The sequence below is a fragment of the Colobus angolensis genome, unplaced genomic scaffold, assembly GCF_000951035.1.
Source record: "Colobus angolensis palliatus isolate OR3802 unplaced genomic scaffold, Cang.pa_1.0 Scaffold76, whole genome shotgun sequence".
In the NCBI taxonomy this organism is placed as follows: domain Eukaryota; kingdom Metazoa; phylum Chordata; class Mammalia; order Primates; family Cercopithecidae; genus Colobus; species Colobus angolensis.
Window position 1 is genome coordinate 2,834,629 of NW_012121376.1, and position 15,538 is coordinate 2,850,166.

General features: G+C 50.4%; 1 protein-coding gene across 1 annotated transcript in view; it reads left to right on the forward strand.

Moving 5' to 3' along the window:
• The window catches only part of ZCCHC14 (zinc finger, CCHC domain containing 14), a 95,585-nt gene that overhangs the window by 58,894 nt on the left and 21,153 nt on the right, over positions 1-15,538 (forward strand). The window contains exons 3-6 of the mRNA XM_011928027.1: positions 2,149-2,222; positions 11,121-11,192; positions 14,328-14,437; positions 15,169-15,263. Of these exons, the coding sequence (XP_011783417.1) occupies positions 2,149-2,222; positions 11,121-11,192; positions 14,328-14,437; positions 15,169-15,263 (351 nt within the window). The remainder of the gene's footprint in view (positions 1-2,148; positions 2,223-11,120; positions 11,193-14,327; positions 14,438-15,168; positions 15,264-15,538) is intronic.

A 15,538-nucleotide genomic window follows, 5' to 3' on the forward strand; every position in this document is an offset into this window, starting at 1 on the left:
CAGGATGGTCTCGATCTCCTGACCTCGTGATCCGCCCGTCTCGGCCTCCCAAAGTGCTGGGATTACAGGCTTGAGCCACCGCGCCCGGCCTATTCATTCTTAATTAACTTAACTTGTCACAGGTGATTCGGGCAGTGCAGGCTTAGAACCATCCCCAGAGCGTGTGCACAGAGCAGGTCCTTCTCTAGGGGAGGTTCGTGTATGTTAGGAGAAGAAATTGTGTGGCCAAAAAATGTGGGGAATTGTTTAAAAGATTATTAGGTACTGTAGGACTTCTCAGAGTCCTTAATATTCTAATGTACATTGACAGTTGTTCACAAGGAGTTTCTGAGATTTTTTTTCCCCAAAAAACTTTCGTTTTTTAGAAACAAAGTCTCACTCTGTTGCTCGAGCTGGAGTGCAGTGGCGTGATCTCGGCTCGCTGGAACCTCTGCCTCCCGGGTTCAAGCGATTCTCCTGCCACAGCCTCCCAAGTAGCTGGGATTACAGGCGCCTGCCATTACGCCCAGCTAATTTTTTGTATTTTTAGCAGAGACAGGGATTCACCATATTGGCCAGGCTGCTCTTGATCTCGTGGCCTTGTGATTCGCCTGCCTCGGCCCACCAGAGTGCTGGGATACCAGGCGTGAATCACTGCTCTCAGCTGCCCCAAAATACTTTTTGGCTATACAGGTTTTTGAGGTGGCCGTGACCTTGTGTGAGCACTGGCGTCCGTGGAGAGGGCTCTGGAGAACGTTGGTGCGGGAGACCGGGAGGTCTTTGAGTGCCTGCAGGAAGTGTCACATTCACAGTTCTGAGAAGTTGTGTTGAGTATTTCACATTGGACAAAGTTAGATTCTACAAATTAGCAGACATCCCCGTCGCACACGGCCAGGTGGCCTCTAGACCCAGCGAAGGCTGGTGGAGGAAGGCAGGAGAATGCTCCCGTAGCCTCTTTGCCAGTTATGTGTGAAGCTGCGGCATGGGGCTCCTGGCACCTGGGAAGTGTGGAAGCTGGCAGAGCCGGGTGTGCTGGGCAGCGAGAGGCATCAGCGCTGGATCGGCAGGGCAGGCCTGCCTTGATAGGGCTGAGTCGGAAACTACAGCACGTTCCATACGCGGCTGTTTTGTTTTGAGCAGATATTTGGGCTCATTTAAAAATGGTGCTTAAAACTTAATTGTATCATCTTACTTTTGATGAGAAAAACACGCACCAGTGTACGGGAAAATGGGATGAGCAGGCTGATGCCTTCCGGGCTGCCTGGTGAGGCCTCTTGTCCCTGTCGCCATCCATCCTGTGCAGCTTCATTCACTGCAGCCTGGTTCTGCTCTGAGACAGTGCTCTCTGTCTTCCTGATTCCCCCAGGACTGCTGTTCTGGTCTCCTCATCCTTGCCCTCACAGAGAAGGATGAGAATGAATTCTGTTGAAAAGAAAGGCCAGGCATGGTGGCTCACGCCAGCAGTTCGGGAGGCTGAGGCGGATGGATCACCTGAGGTCAGGAGTTTTAGACCAACCTGGCCAACATGACAAAACCTCTTCTCTTCTAAAATTACAAAAATCAGCCAGGCATGGTGGTGTGTGCGCCTGTAATACCAGCTACTGGGGAGGCTGAGGCATGAGAATCACTTGAACCCAGGAGGCAGAGGTTGCAGTGAGCCGCCGAGACAGAGTAAGACTGTCTCAAAAAAAAAAAAAAAAGAAAGAAAAGAAAATACATGGAAGAGGCTCCCAGGTGACTGTTCTTGGGGAAATATTGTCTAAAACAGTCACAATTGAAAATGCTGAGCATTAGCTTTTCAGAAGTTGGGACAGATTGGTAACGGTTTTGAGGGTGAACCCAGGAGGCTGCACAGATACTCAGTGGTAGCTGCCTCTGGGCTCTTGCTGGGTCCGTAAACGTCTGTCCGTACTCCGGAGCTGTTTCCTGCCCTTGCATTGCCAGATGTGGCTTTGCTTTCCCTGCTTTCGGTTGCAAACCCGCCCTGCGTCGGTGCTGTCGCCCGCCTTCGTCTCTGGACTCTGGTTCTAGGTGAGGCACCACTGAAGTGACAGGACAGCCTAGGCACTGAGAACCTCATTTTGAAAACTGCTAAATATCAAATGCTAAATAATCATGTATATACTTCAAGCTCTTATTTCATTTTTGTTTTTTGTTTTACTTTTACAGTGAATGTTGAAAAGATAGACGTGAAGGGATTATCACACACAAAAAATGACAGAAATGTTGAATGTTCCTTTGAGGTAAGATGCTAAGTTTTTTTCCCCTCTCTCCTGTAAGGCTAGGAAGGAAACACTTACCCTGGAGATGCTTTTCTTTACCTCGCTAAGGCTGTGCCTTGTGCAAAGCCCTGTGCCAGTGCTGTATAGGAAGCTGGCTCTGGGCTCGGGGTGGGCCGTCTCCAGGGTGGGGATTGTTGGCTGCGGGGCCTCTACAGGCGGGAAGGGTGGGAGCTCGGGCAGGGCCTGGGGTTGTCAGTTGAGGTGTGAATGGTGCATACCACACGGGGCTCTAGCAGAACTGGATGAGGCAGCCTGCAGAGCAACGCACACAGAACCCGGGTCCATGGTGCCTGTGGGGACTGGTGATGAAAGCTCCTTGGTCTGGGCAGGGAACACTCCCTAAACTGACATGCTTAGCTGCTGGGGGCTGGTCACTGAAGTTGGGTACCACAGGGAATCAGGAGAGTTGAGCAGTGTTGTGTTTCCGGGTGACCCCTGGTGACCAGGGTCGAGACGGCCAGAAGTCCATTTCCCTCTCACAGCAGGGCGTGCAGGAGGCCACCCCGCTCCCTGGTCGCTGTGCCCCATCAGAACCTCAGGGTGCCCTTAGGGGTACAGGCCTCCTCTGGCTACTCTGACCTCCCTAGGATGTTGACCTCTGCTCCCAGCCCGAAGTGGCAGCCAGGACACCAGTCCTCACGCATTCATCCTGGGCAGCAGGATGCAGGAAGAGGAAAGGCAGACTTGAAATCTTTCTCTTAAGGAATATTCCTGAAAGCAGCCTCTAGACACTTTACTTACATTTTATTGGCCAGATTTACTTTCTTGGTCCCACCTGGATGCCTAAGTGGCTGGGAAGTGTGTCCCGGCTGACGGTGCCCAGCTCCCAGTCAGGGCTCTGTTAGGAACCCTGGCAGGGGCATATTCCTCTTGGACCACGTGTGCGTCGAGTACTGACAGCGTCACTGGAGAGTGCTCTCCAGACAGAACTCCTGTGAGCATCTGGCATGATCTGATCCGCCTGTGCAGCTTACTGATTTTTTGAAGAGTATGGCTACACCAAAATACTTTAAACCTGTTTTCCACTAAAGGGACAAATCTCCACTTGGTTTGGGAGACTGTGTTGTGACAAGCGGTTGTTATGCTGTGCGTTTTTCCTTTGAAAATGTAAGGAAAATCCTTAGCTGCTGAGGTTTGGAGGTTGCTGGTGCCTGTGATAGTAGTGCCAGAGTCTCGGCACCCACGGAGTTCCTGGGTCTCATGTCGTACAGCCCAGGTGGAGCCCAGGGAAAGACGACAGGGACTCTCTGAGTGCCCTGGAACCCAGCAGAAGTCCCAGTGACCCTAGGTGTTTGCTGACATTTTGCAGTGGTCGCGAGTGACACCTTCCTTCATTCCTTGCATTGCGGTGTCAGGCCTCTTCAGATACTGGTGGGGACTGTGCCCTGAAGAAGGTGCTGTGCACGGAGCTGTCCTCGCGTGCGGTCGTAACACAGTGGGCTTCAGTTTGCTCCCAATCCTTAGTCCAGTTATTTGTGGTGAGGAAATCGGAAGTCAGCTCCACACAGTGTAAGGTGTGGGAACTTCATACAACCCGACCAGCCAAAGCCTTGCTCTGCTCTGCTCTTTTCTTCTCTTCTCTTCCCTTTTTTTCTTTTCTCTCTCTCTCTCTTTTCTTTCTTGCTTTCTTGCTTCCTTTCTTTCTTTCAACAGTATCTTGTTCTGTCACCAGGCTGGAGTGCAATGGCATGATCTTGGTTCACTACAGCCTCAACCTCCTGGGCTTAAGCAGTTCCCTCACCTTAGCCTCCCAGTAGCTGGGACCACAGGCACATGCCACCACACCCAAGCTAATTTTTGTACTTTTGTGGAGACGGGGTTTTACCATGTTGCTCAGGCTGGTCTCGAACTCTCCAGCTCAAGCTATTTGCCCGCCTCAGCCTCCCAAAGTGCTGGGATTACAGGCATGAGCCATCACACCTGGCCATATTTTTCTATTTTAGAAATCAAGTTGATTCTGAAAGTTTGCGGGGCGTGGTGGCTCACACCTGTAATCCCAGCACTTTGGGAGGCCAAGGTGGGTGGATCATGTGGGGTCAGGAGTTCAAGACCAGCCTGGCCAACATGGTGAAACCCCGTCTCTACTAAAAATACAAAAATTAGCCAGGCGTGGTGGTGGGCACCTGTAGTCCCAGCTACTCAGGAGGCTGAGGCTGGGGAATCGCTTGAACCCAGGAGGCAGAGGTTGCAGTGAGCCGAGATTGCACCACTGTACTCCAGCCTTGACAACAGAGTGAGACTCCATCTCAAAAAAAAAAAAAAAAAAAACAAGTTAAAGTGATATGGGAAGAACTACAGTAGTTAATTTTGAAAAGAAGAAGCAGATTGGAAGACTCACACTGCCTGATTTCAAGACTTCTCAAAACAGCGGGATCACAACGCCATGAGGTAGCAAAAGGGAAGGCAGCACAGAGGAGTGGGACAGAGGAGGCTCCAGATAGACTCACACACGTGCGGGGTCTGAAGGAGTGCCGCGAAGAAAGGATGCTCTTTTCAGCAGACACCCTGGAACAGACATCCATGTGCAGGAGAAGCGAGCCTTGCCTCCCGCCGCAGCCCTAACACCACGTTAACTCAGAAGTGATCAGAGACCTAAATGTAAACCCAAAACAAAACTGCTAGGAGAAAACAAACTTTGTGATTTAAATTAGGTAAGGATTTCTGAGATACAGTGCCAAAAACATCCATAAAAGACAAAATCAATGAATTAGAATATATTAAAGTTTAAAACTTTCTCTTTGTCAGACACTATGAAGAGAATGAAAAGGCTCAGATTAGGAGAAAATATTTGCAAGTTGTGTAGCTGATGAAGGATTTATATATTCAGAATGTATAAAGAATTCTCAAAACTTTTTTTTTAAGAGATGGGGTCTCCGGCCAGGCGCGGTGGCTCACGCCTATAATCCCAGCACTTTGGGAGGCCAAGGCGGACGAATCACCTGAGGTCAGGAGTTTGAGACCTGCCTAGTCAAAATGACAAAACCCTGTCTCTAGTAAAAATAGAAAAATTAGCCGGGCGTGGTAGCTGCACCTGTAATCCCAGCTGCTTGGGAGGCTGAGGCAGGAGAATCGCTCGAAGCCCGGAGGCGGAGGTTGCAGTCAGCCAAGATCATGCTTCTGCACTCCAGCCTGAGCAACAAAAGCAAAACCTGTGTCAAAAAATAAAAAAGAGATGGTATCTGCTTCTGGACGGTCTTGAACTATTGCCTCAAGGGATCCTCCTGTCCTGGACTCCTAGGGTTGCTGGGATCACAGGCATGAGCCTCCATGCCCAACAAGTTGCTTCCTCTTACTAAGTTTTGAGAGTTCTGCCAGGTGTAGACACATGCCTGCAGTTCCAGCTACTTGGGAGGCCGAGGCAGGAATATTCCTTGAGGCCAGGAGTTCAAGACCAGCCTGGGCAACAGTGAGACCCTGTCTCCACAAAGAAAAAAAAAATGATGATTTGCCAAGGAAGATACGTAGGTGGCAAATAAACACATGTGAAAAGAGTCACCATCCTCATCATTAGGAGAATGCCAAGTCCCACAGTGAAAGAACACTGCATACCTCTTGAAATACTCAAATGAAAAACGCTGACCCCGCCCACCTCAGGCTGCGGTGTGGAGGAGCTGGAATCACATTCACTGATTCACTGATGGTGGGAATGGGAAATGGGGCAGCCACTTCGGAAGACAGTTTGGCAGTTTCTTAAAAAGTGTGACCCGTAAGTTCCAGCCTAGGTATTTACCCTGGGGGAATTAAGCGCATGTTCATAAAAGATTCGTGCGTGAGTGTTTATAGCAGCTTTGTTTGTAACATTCCAAGGCTGTAAACAACCGAGATACCCGTTGACGGACGCGTGGACAGGCCAGCCCTGGTGTTATGTCCACGCAGTGGAATACCACCCGGCAATAATGCTGAGTGGTCTCAGAATGGACAACTGAGATGCTCAGCGATATGCATGAATCTCGTGTTGTGTGAAAGAAACTAGACGACTCCTTCCAAAAAGTATGTACTCAGTGAGTCCATGTATGAGTCCAGTTACATAAAATTCTAGAAAATGCAGACTCATCTGTAGCAACAGAAAGCAGTCAGTGGTTTCCTGGGGAGGGGCTGGGGGACACCTCAGGGGTGATGCTCCCTGCCGTGGTGGGGCGTGGCTCATGGGTGCCCTCAGATCAGAACAGCACATGGACCCCTTTCAATACGTGCAGTTCATCGTCAGTTATAATTCATTACAGCTCTTTTTGTTAAAAAAAAATACTTGAAGATTCAAACCTTTACTTTTGTCCATAGAACCTTGACTAATGAAAATCAAGTTGTCCTTTAAGTTGTCCTTTGTAAGTGGAAATAAATAGCGACTATACTGTGACTAGAGCAGTAAAACAGCATTCGTAGGAATGTCTGCCATACTTCAGTGAGGTAGAACAGTCTGTTGCTGACAGTATGGCAAGAATCAAAGAAACATTTTTTTCTGAAAACTTTCACTTATTCAGGGAGAAATAAATAACTTCTCCCTGCCCCACTGATTTTCTCAGCCTTGTTTCTCGTTTTAATTTTTATATATCGTTTTCCAGGATACAAATGAAAGGTTACTGTTTTATAGGAAGATATACGTAACTGGATTAAGATGACTTGAAGATGTACAAGCTTTTGTTCTATGGAGCTGGTTTTGATATTGCTGAAATTATAATTACTAGTTCCTAGTTGCTGAGGAAATCAAATCAATAAGCAGGAAACAAATGATGGAACGTTTTTGATATAAAATCAGCATGTAGGCAGCTGAGGCAGGAGCATCACCTGGAGGCCGGGAGACTGCAACCAGCCTGGGCAACACAGTGAGCCCCATCTCTTTAAAAAAAAAGAGAGGCCAAGGGCAGTGGCTCACACCTGTAATCCCAGCACTTTGGGAGGCTAAGGCAGGCGGATCGCTTGAGCCAGCCTGGGTGACATGGTGAAACCCCATCACTGCAAAAAAATACAAAAATTAGTCAGTCATTGTGGCACTCACCTATATTCCCAGCTACCGAGGAGGCTGAGGTGGGAGGATCACTCAAGCCTGGGAGGTCAAGGCTGCAGTGAGCCGAGATCATGCCACTGCACTCCAACTTGGGGGGACAGTGAGAGACCTTGTCTCAAAAAAGAAAAAAAAAATTATGGAACAATACTAATAAACAACTCTTATTAAACCATCCTTTAAAGTCACTCGGACATTATTTTAATGTTATCTTTTCTTTGAAAGTTTATTTTTTCACTTGGGTGGCTGAGGCACAAGGATCACTTGAACCCATGGGCGGAGCTTGCAGTGGAGCTGAGATCGCGCTGCTGTGCTCCAGCCTGGGCAACAGAGCAAAACTCTGTCTCAAAAAAAAAAAGTCATACCCGAAGCAACATTGACTGTTCTGAGTCAGCTGTCAGTCACTATTAGCAAAGAAGGAGTCCTGGCAAGTGAGGTTTCCCTGAGTCTCTGTTTTTAGCACGTGTGCATGTGCATGGTAGAGGGCCCACTGATTCCTCAGGTGTTGCCAGAGCAGCAGGCACTGGGCCGACCCTGCCTTCCAAGGTTGGGGGACCTGTGGTGATGAGTGTGGCTGCAGAAGGCGACCCCTGGCGGAGCTGAGTGGTAGATTCTGGGTGTTTTCATGTCTCACTGGGTATCCAACACTGTATTTCCCCTGGAGCTGTTTTGTGTGTGTTTGCTTATTCACAAGGACTTAGAAAACTGCTCCTTCCCGCACATCTTCCCCCGTTGGCTGGAACTCCTCTGGTGTGCATGCGAGCCCGCGTCCTGTCGGGTTTTCGCTCTGTTCTGTAGACGGCTGCCTCTTCCTGTCTTTAGTTGAGCGTTTCATTCCTACTGCCTGGTTTTCATTTCAGAGAACTCTTGAGCTCTGACAGTTCTTTTTTCATAGCATCCTGTTCTCAGATATGCCTTTTTCTCTTAGCTTGGTAAGAGTATCGATGAAAATTTTTTAGTTTTCTTAGAAAGAGTCCATGCTTTCCCTCGGCTGCTGTGTTCTCCCTGCTGGCTTTGCCTGTCTTTGTGCTGGGCCTTGGCTCTCCTCAGATCTGGGGGGTACTGGGCTGCCTGTCCCCTCAAGGGTGTGGCTGGACCCTGCCCCCAGGGATGCCTGGCTGAGCAAAGGCATCCCTGGGGGCAGGGTCCAGATCTGGAGATCGTGTGGTCTCCAGATGGGGAGACTGTGTAGAGAAACGCTGATGTTCAGAGCCAGTCCACAGTGAGTCGGAGGAACTAGACTCTGCATGTGAAGATGTCCTGAACATGCATGGGCTGTGTGCACATTTGGCTTTGGGGTATGATTAAGATGCGTTAAAATTCATCCAGATAAGACTAAGTAGCTCTTCAGGGATGTGATAGAAAATGCTGTACCAGAATCTAATTGGCAGCACTTTTTCTTGGTGAAATGTAAAGTAATGAGGTAGCTGGCCATGGATGCTTGTGAGTTTGGTTGGACACGTGTCCCCATAGTGCAGGTCAGGCAGGCATGACAAGAGGACGCTCTTCCTGCCCCCATGCCCCTCCAGCGGCCGGTTTTGCTTCCTGGCGCTCCGGGGCAAGTGGGCAGGTGAGGTAGAGGCTTGGCTGGATCGTGCAGCTGCTGCAGCTTAGCCATCAGCCAGCATCACCTGCAGAGCGACGTGGGCTGGTCTCCGCCTGATCGTGTGGTCTCCGTTTCCAGTGTTCACTTTCGGACAGCCTTAGGGAGAAGTGTGAGCTGCACCTGCAAGTCAGAGAAAAATGTATCCAAAGACAAAGTAGAAGAGTTATGTGTAATTAAAGTGCATAACTGTTGGAAAAGCAGGTTGTCTATTTCAACATCAGATGATCTGTCCATGCCACATTTTATCATTGGGGTGTTGGATTTCACGTTTTCCCTGGGTTAGGGCGCCATAGGAAAGATTCAGCCTGGAGGCAGGTGTAAGAGCTGTGCAGGGGAGACGTTTTCTGTGACACGCTTTACCTTGAAAGATACACGCTGTCAGCAGCGCGGGGACCAGGCATCTTCGTGGCAGGGGTTTGCGCCCGTTGTTGGCGGTGTTCTTGGAGTTCTGTGTGGGGAGCAGCTTAGGAACCTATCCCCAAGATTTTTAGTGTTGAGAGATTTTAATATTTCAGGCAAAGAAGTAGCTCAAGCATTCTCTTCCCTCCCCTCCCCTCCCCTCCCCTCTTCTTTTTTTGAGATGGAGTTTTGCTCTTGTTGCCCAGCCTGGAGGGCAGTGGTGTGATCTCAGCTCACTGCAACCTCCACCTCTTGGATTCAAGCAATTCTCCCACCTCAGCCCCCCGAGTAGCTGGGATTATAGGCGCCCGCCACCACACCTGGCTAATTTTGTATTTTTAGTAGAGACGGGGTTTCTCCATGTTGGTCAGGCTGGTCTGGAACTCCTGAGCTCAGGTGATCCGCTCGCCTCAGCCTCCCAAAGTGCTGGGATTACAGGCATGAGCCACTGCGCCTGGCCTCAAGCATTTTTATTTTAGGTGTGGAAGATTCTGGGTGGCAAGGTGTACACCTTGCAGCCGTTAGTTCAAGGACGCTGGTGCTTACCTTGATGAATTCTGGTAGGCACTGGGGTTCCGGTGAAGAAGAGCTGGCCCTTCCCTCAGCTGGCCTGTGTGTTACGAGAGCATGTTGAAACAGGCCCAGGAGTGGCCGCTGCGTGATGTGTAGAGACTGGCCTGAGTTTCAGCAGACAGGAGGGCGGACGCCTCGGGCTGGACAGGCTGGACTCCGCCCGTGGGTGTGGGTGAAGGGAGCAGAGGTGGTTTGGGTGCCTGTGAGCTCTCTTTGCTCTAAATCATTGTTAATACAACATTTTCTTGTTTATGATATATTTGGTCATTTTATTTGCCGACTTGAAATCCCCTGGCTTCTTGTGGACTTGAGTACAGTTTGCATTTGGTGCTTGTCCCTTCCTGACCTGGCCTCCTCCCTGTCATCTCAGGCCATGCCCTCTGTCCATCTCATTCCTGTAGCTAACTTCTTACTTGCCTTTCAAAAGTCAACCCAAGCTCTTCTCCATGCAGAAACTCCCTCTAATGTGCAAAAAGTACGCTCTCCTTCCCCCTCGGCCGGCTTTAGTTAGCACCTCATGTGACGACCATTGTGATAGCGGGGGAAAGCTGAGCAAAAAGACACCACCCCTTCCCCACGGGAGCTTCGCGTGCATCTGTGCAGCCATGCGGTGACACCGCCCGCTGCCGCATGCTGGGAAGGAAAGCAGATGCTCATAGGGGCTGGGCACAGCAGACGTTGCAGAACCTCCTCCAGAAAGCCCTTTTCACTGCTCTTCCCCGGACCCCTCCTCTGCTGCCCTAGTGATCACTGCCCTGTCCTGTTGCTGTCAATGGACTCACACTGCCCCCACAGCTCTGCAGTGTCCGGAGAGCAGGGCCTGGGCTCACTGTGTGCCCACAGCACCTGGGCGCACCACGGCCCTTATTGCTGGTTGAAGGGCTGCTCCCTGGGAATGCGTTGGTCCTGCACCTGAGGCACGTAGGCTCACCTAAGAGGAGGAGGTCCCCTGAGGAAGGAAGTTGCACAGGGCACACATAAGCAATTGTAATTGTCAGGGATTTTCTGGAACTTATAGGAGGCAGCTGTAGACCCCACTCGAGTAATTTGGTGATATCTGAATATTTGCACAAAACAAGTTAAACTTTAGAGGGCCTGGAGCTATGGAACTGTTCTTTTTGTAACAAGTCAAGGGATGCTTAGGTGCTTCCCACAGCAGGTGTGCAGCCCACTGGACTCAGCTGCCCACTGAACCTGTGCCCCAGTCGTACTAGGACACGTGTGCTGGGAACTAAGTATGTGGCGTCTGTTTCTAAGCTTGCTTTGTTTGTTTGTTTTTAAGGTCTTATGGTCTGATTCTTCAATAACATCAGTAACCAAATCTTCCTCTGAAGTGACTGAATTTATTTCGAAGGTAAGGTAATCACGGGCTCTTAAAAAATTACAAGAATCACATTCCCCAGTGGCTGATGATACCACGGAGTAATTTCAGAGGCCATTGCCTTCAGCTAGCGAGCGAGCATGCGCAGGGTGGGGCCTCCTGCCCAGCCACAGTGGAGTCCCAGGCCCGCTGCTAACATGAGTGTGGCCACAAGCACTGGACCGTGACCCCGCGGATCCCTCCTTCAGTTGTTGAGACTGAGATGACGCTGAGAGATGTGCCAGGCGTGAGTGACTGATGAGGACATTTGATTTCTTTTGTTACTTTTCAGCCCCCCAGGTTTCCTTGGCAAAGGCTGGGGGGAGAGGCACACTCAGGTGGCTGAGTGGGTAGAGACTTCACCTAGTTCTACCTTTATCTGTTTTTTTCTTCTCTTTTCTCTTTTCTTTTCTTTTCTTTTCTTTCTTTTCTTCTTTTCCTTCTTTCTTTTTTTTTTTTTTGAGACCAGATCTTGCTCTCTGGCCCAGGCTGGGTTGTGGTGGTGCCATCACAGCTCACTGCAGCCTTGACCTCCTGGGGCTCAAGTGATCCTCCCACCTCAGCCTCCCCAGTAGCTGAGACCACAGGTGTACACCACCTTTATCTTTACAAATACCTGGTTCAGCAGATACCATTTGAGCAAAAAGTTCCACTACTAAATAAATGCGTCTTTGCCTACAAAAGCATGTGTACACACAGATGTAACTGCACACATGTTTAGGGCCCATGGGCCTGTGCTGTAGCGTGAACCATTGTCTCAGCCAGAGTGATGCATCTCAGGCATCACCTTTGTGAATGGGATAACATATGTAAATGTCTCCAAAGACAGTTACGTTTTCATTATAAAGCCAAGGGCCTCATCCTGCAGGAGAACTTGGAGTGAGGATGATGTCTGATTACATCTATCTTTTTGGCCTCTAAGGCATTGAAGAACCTGACAGTGCCACACCTTCGAGGGTAACACACCCCCCTGGGAATCTGCTTTTCCTTCTGTAGGGTTTCAAATACTAAATTTCCTCTCCTCTGTGCGTAGTTTCTCCTTTTGTTAAACACAGCTTCTTTGGACTCCACTCATGCTGGCTGGAACCTTGACCTCTCATTGGGCTTTTGTCTCAGTGGTTTTTTTTTTTCTTTTGAGATGGAGTCTCACTCTGTTGTCCAGACTGGAGTGCAGTGGTGCGATCTCAGCTCACTGCAGCCTCCACCTCCCGGGTTCTAGCAGTTCTCCTGCCTTAGTCTCCTGAGTTGCTGGGATCACAGGCGCACACCACCATGCCCAGCTAATTTTTTTTTTTTTTTTTAGTAGAGACAGTGTTTCACCATGTTGGCCAGGTTGGTCTCGAACTCCTGACCTCAGGTGATCTGCCCTCCTTGGCCTTCCAGAGTGCTGGGATTACAGGTGTGAGGCACCGCGCCTGGCCTAGTTTTGGAACATTCGTATCCATTTTCTCCTCAAGCATTTCTTCTGCTGCATCCTCCTCTCTCCTGGACTCAGGCTGCACAAGCCTCAGACCCCTACTGCTGCCGCCCCACCGCTCTCCCACGCTTGTGCGTTTCTGTGTGTGCATCTGGGTGGTTCCTGTGCCCCTTTCCACGCCAGCCGATTTCTTCAGCTCTGCCCAGGCTGCTGCGGAGCCTATCCGTGTACTCAAGTCCTCATTTCTGCTGCCAGAGGTTTCTTTTGTGTTTTTCCTCCTAGGTTTTCCATTTGGCGTGTTTATGAAGTTTCCATCTCTCTGCTGAAGTTCCTGTTTGTTCGTGCATGTTGTCATTTTCACTAGTTCCTTTAGTACGTCCGTCATAGGTGTTTAAAGTCCCTGTCACATAGGTCCCACTTCTGACTTATTTCTGAATCTGGTTCTAATGATTGTTTTATCTCTTGACAATAGTTTTTTTTTCCCCCTTTATTAATTTTTTTTGGTATGTCTTACAAATGTTGACTGGATGTCAGACGTGTTGAGATGACCGTGGAGCCGGAGGAGAGCGGTATTCATGCCTGGAAAGGGTCAACACCTCTTCTGCCAGGCCCTTAGTGGGGTCCTGTAGGCCATCTGGGCAGGACGGAGCTGGCGCTGGGCTCTCTTGCTGTCACGGTTACCTGCAGGGCGTCTTCAGTGGAGGCAGCTGCTGCCTGAGCCTGGAGGGTCTTCTCCGGTGTTTTGCTTCACTCCCAGCTTTCAGCCGTCCCTGCAGACCTGTGGCACACAGCAGGGCACTCTCTACCCTCTTGACCCCTTTTCGGGGGTAGAGCGCTGCTGCTTGTTTGCTGCCTGGTGCTGGGCTTGTGGGAGCAAGGGCCTTCTCCACTCTCACAGCCCAGCCTGATCCTGGGCAGGCCTGTGTGCCTGGGCTTCGGGGCGGCACTTCCTCAGCACTTTGCCCTCCCCAGCGGGAGCTGACCTCCTCCGGTGCCAGAGCACTTTTGCTTTTCCCCGTCGTCCAGGAGCAGCGGGTCGTCTTGTGACTGGTGGCAGAGGAAGGGAAGTATTGCCCTTGCCCCACTCTTAAAAACTGGGGCTTTTGTTTGGGCGCCGGGGCCAGGAGCAATTTTTGTCTGTTCTGCCACGTCTTAAGGGCTTTGCCTCAGATTCAGAGAGTGGTCCCGGGAATTGCACAAGGCCCGGTGCCTGGTCCCCAGGTGCCAGTGATGGGCTCTCTCTGGCTCCTTCTGAGGAAAAGAACTTGGGAAAAAGGGCCCACTTGCCCCACCTGGGGCTCCAGCATTTCTGTTGGCCACGTCGGCCTGTGGCAGTGTGTCCGTCGGAGCCTGTCTCTCCGGGCCTGCTGGTGTGGCGGCCACTGGGGCCTTGTGCCCTGGCTTCTCATGGGGGCAGGTCCCATTTGAAGTTAAGTTGACCTGGTGGCCCCACAACTGTCAGATGAGCTCGAGGAATGTTGTGATTGTGCAGATTGTGAAGCTTTTCCTGATGTCACTGTGAGAGCGATGTTCTTTTGTGGCTTTCTACACCCTGTGTGGATGTGGGGCCCCAGAATAGCTCTGACGGTGGGTGTAAATCATATCAGACCAGCAGGCGGCACCATGGAGCGCCTGCCCCAGGTTTTCCTGCAGTAGCGGAATTCTGTCAGATGGATCTGGACACACCTCCTCTGCCTTGTCCTCTCTTTCAGCTGTCTCAGCTCTACCCTGAAGAGAACTTGGAGAAACTCATTCCTTGCTTAGCTGGTCCGGATGCGTTTTATGTGGAGCGAAACCACGTGGATCTGGACTCAGGCCTGAGGTGAGGCTCTTACCAGGTGCCCAGCCTGTCCATAGCGGGCAGGGACAGGCTGGTCCGTGGTCAATGTCATAGTCCTCCAGGGAGCTCTGGGAGGACGTGTGGCCACCTGGACCTGGGTCTCTACTTGGCCTCTAGGGATTTCCATTCGTTCTGGAGGATTCCGGAGCGCTCAGTAAGCTAAGGGTGTTTCTGAGTGTATGAAGAAGGGAATTCCAGGGTGGGTCCCACCACTTCGTGGGCTTTGGCAGTCCTGTGAAATAATCCTGGGCTGCTATTTCCATCCTGTAGTCCAAGGTTGAGACTATTCCCAGATAAAATTGGCGTCTCTTAAACAGTTTCTGTGGACCCTCAATTGTGTCTTGGTTCACGTGGCACACACAGTAACATGGCCTACCGGTTCCGTAAACGTGCTGCTGCCGGTGCCCTGGGGACCAGTGTCCAAGCCCCTTTCTGGCTGATGGTGGGTGGCACTGATCTCGTGTCACAGGGCATGACTCCTGTCGTCGGCCTTGGTGACCATGGATGCAGCATGGAGGGGAAGGGCTTGAAGAAGGAGTGGCAATCAGGCAAGAACTCAGTTGACTTAAAGCAGGAAGAATATGAGGCTGTGGCACTTCTGGGTTTTTTCCTCTAATACACATTTCTCTTGATTAAAAATTAAATTTTTTTCTTTCAGTGTGTCAGCAGGAATGCCATTTTCATGCTGATAAGACCACTTGTTTGCTTTTTAGGTACCTGGCCTCATTACCTTCTCACGTGTTGAAAAATGACCATGTCAGGAGGTTTCTCAGCACTTCCTCTCCCCCCCAGCAGCTTCAGAGTCCAAGTGAGTTTATAAAATATGAATAAATAAAACAGTTTTTTTTTTTTTTGAGATGGAGTCTTGCTCTCTCACCCAGGCTGGAATGCAGTGGCGCAATCTCGGCTTACTGCAAGCTCCGCCTTCCGGGTTCATGCCATTCTCCTGCCTCAGCTTCCGAAGTAGCGGGGACTACAGGTGCAGGCTGCCACACCCAGCTAATTTTTTGTAGTTTTAGTAGAGACGGGGTTTCACCGTGTTAACCAGGATGGTCTTGATCTCCTGACCTTGTGATCCGCCCA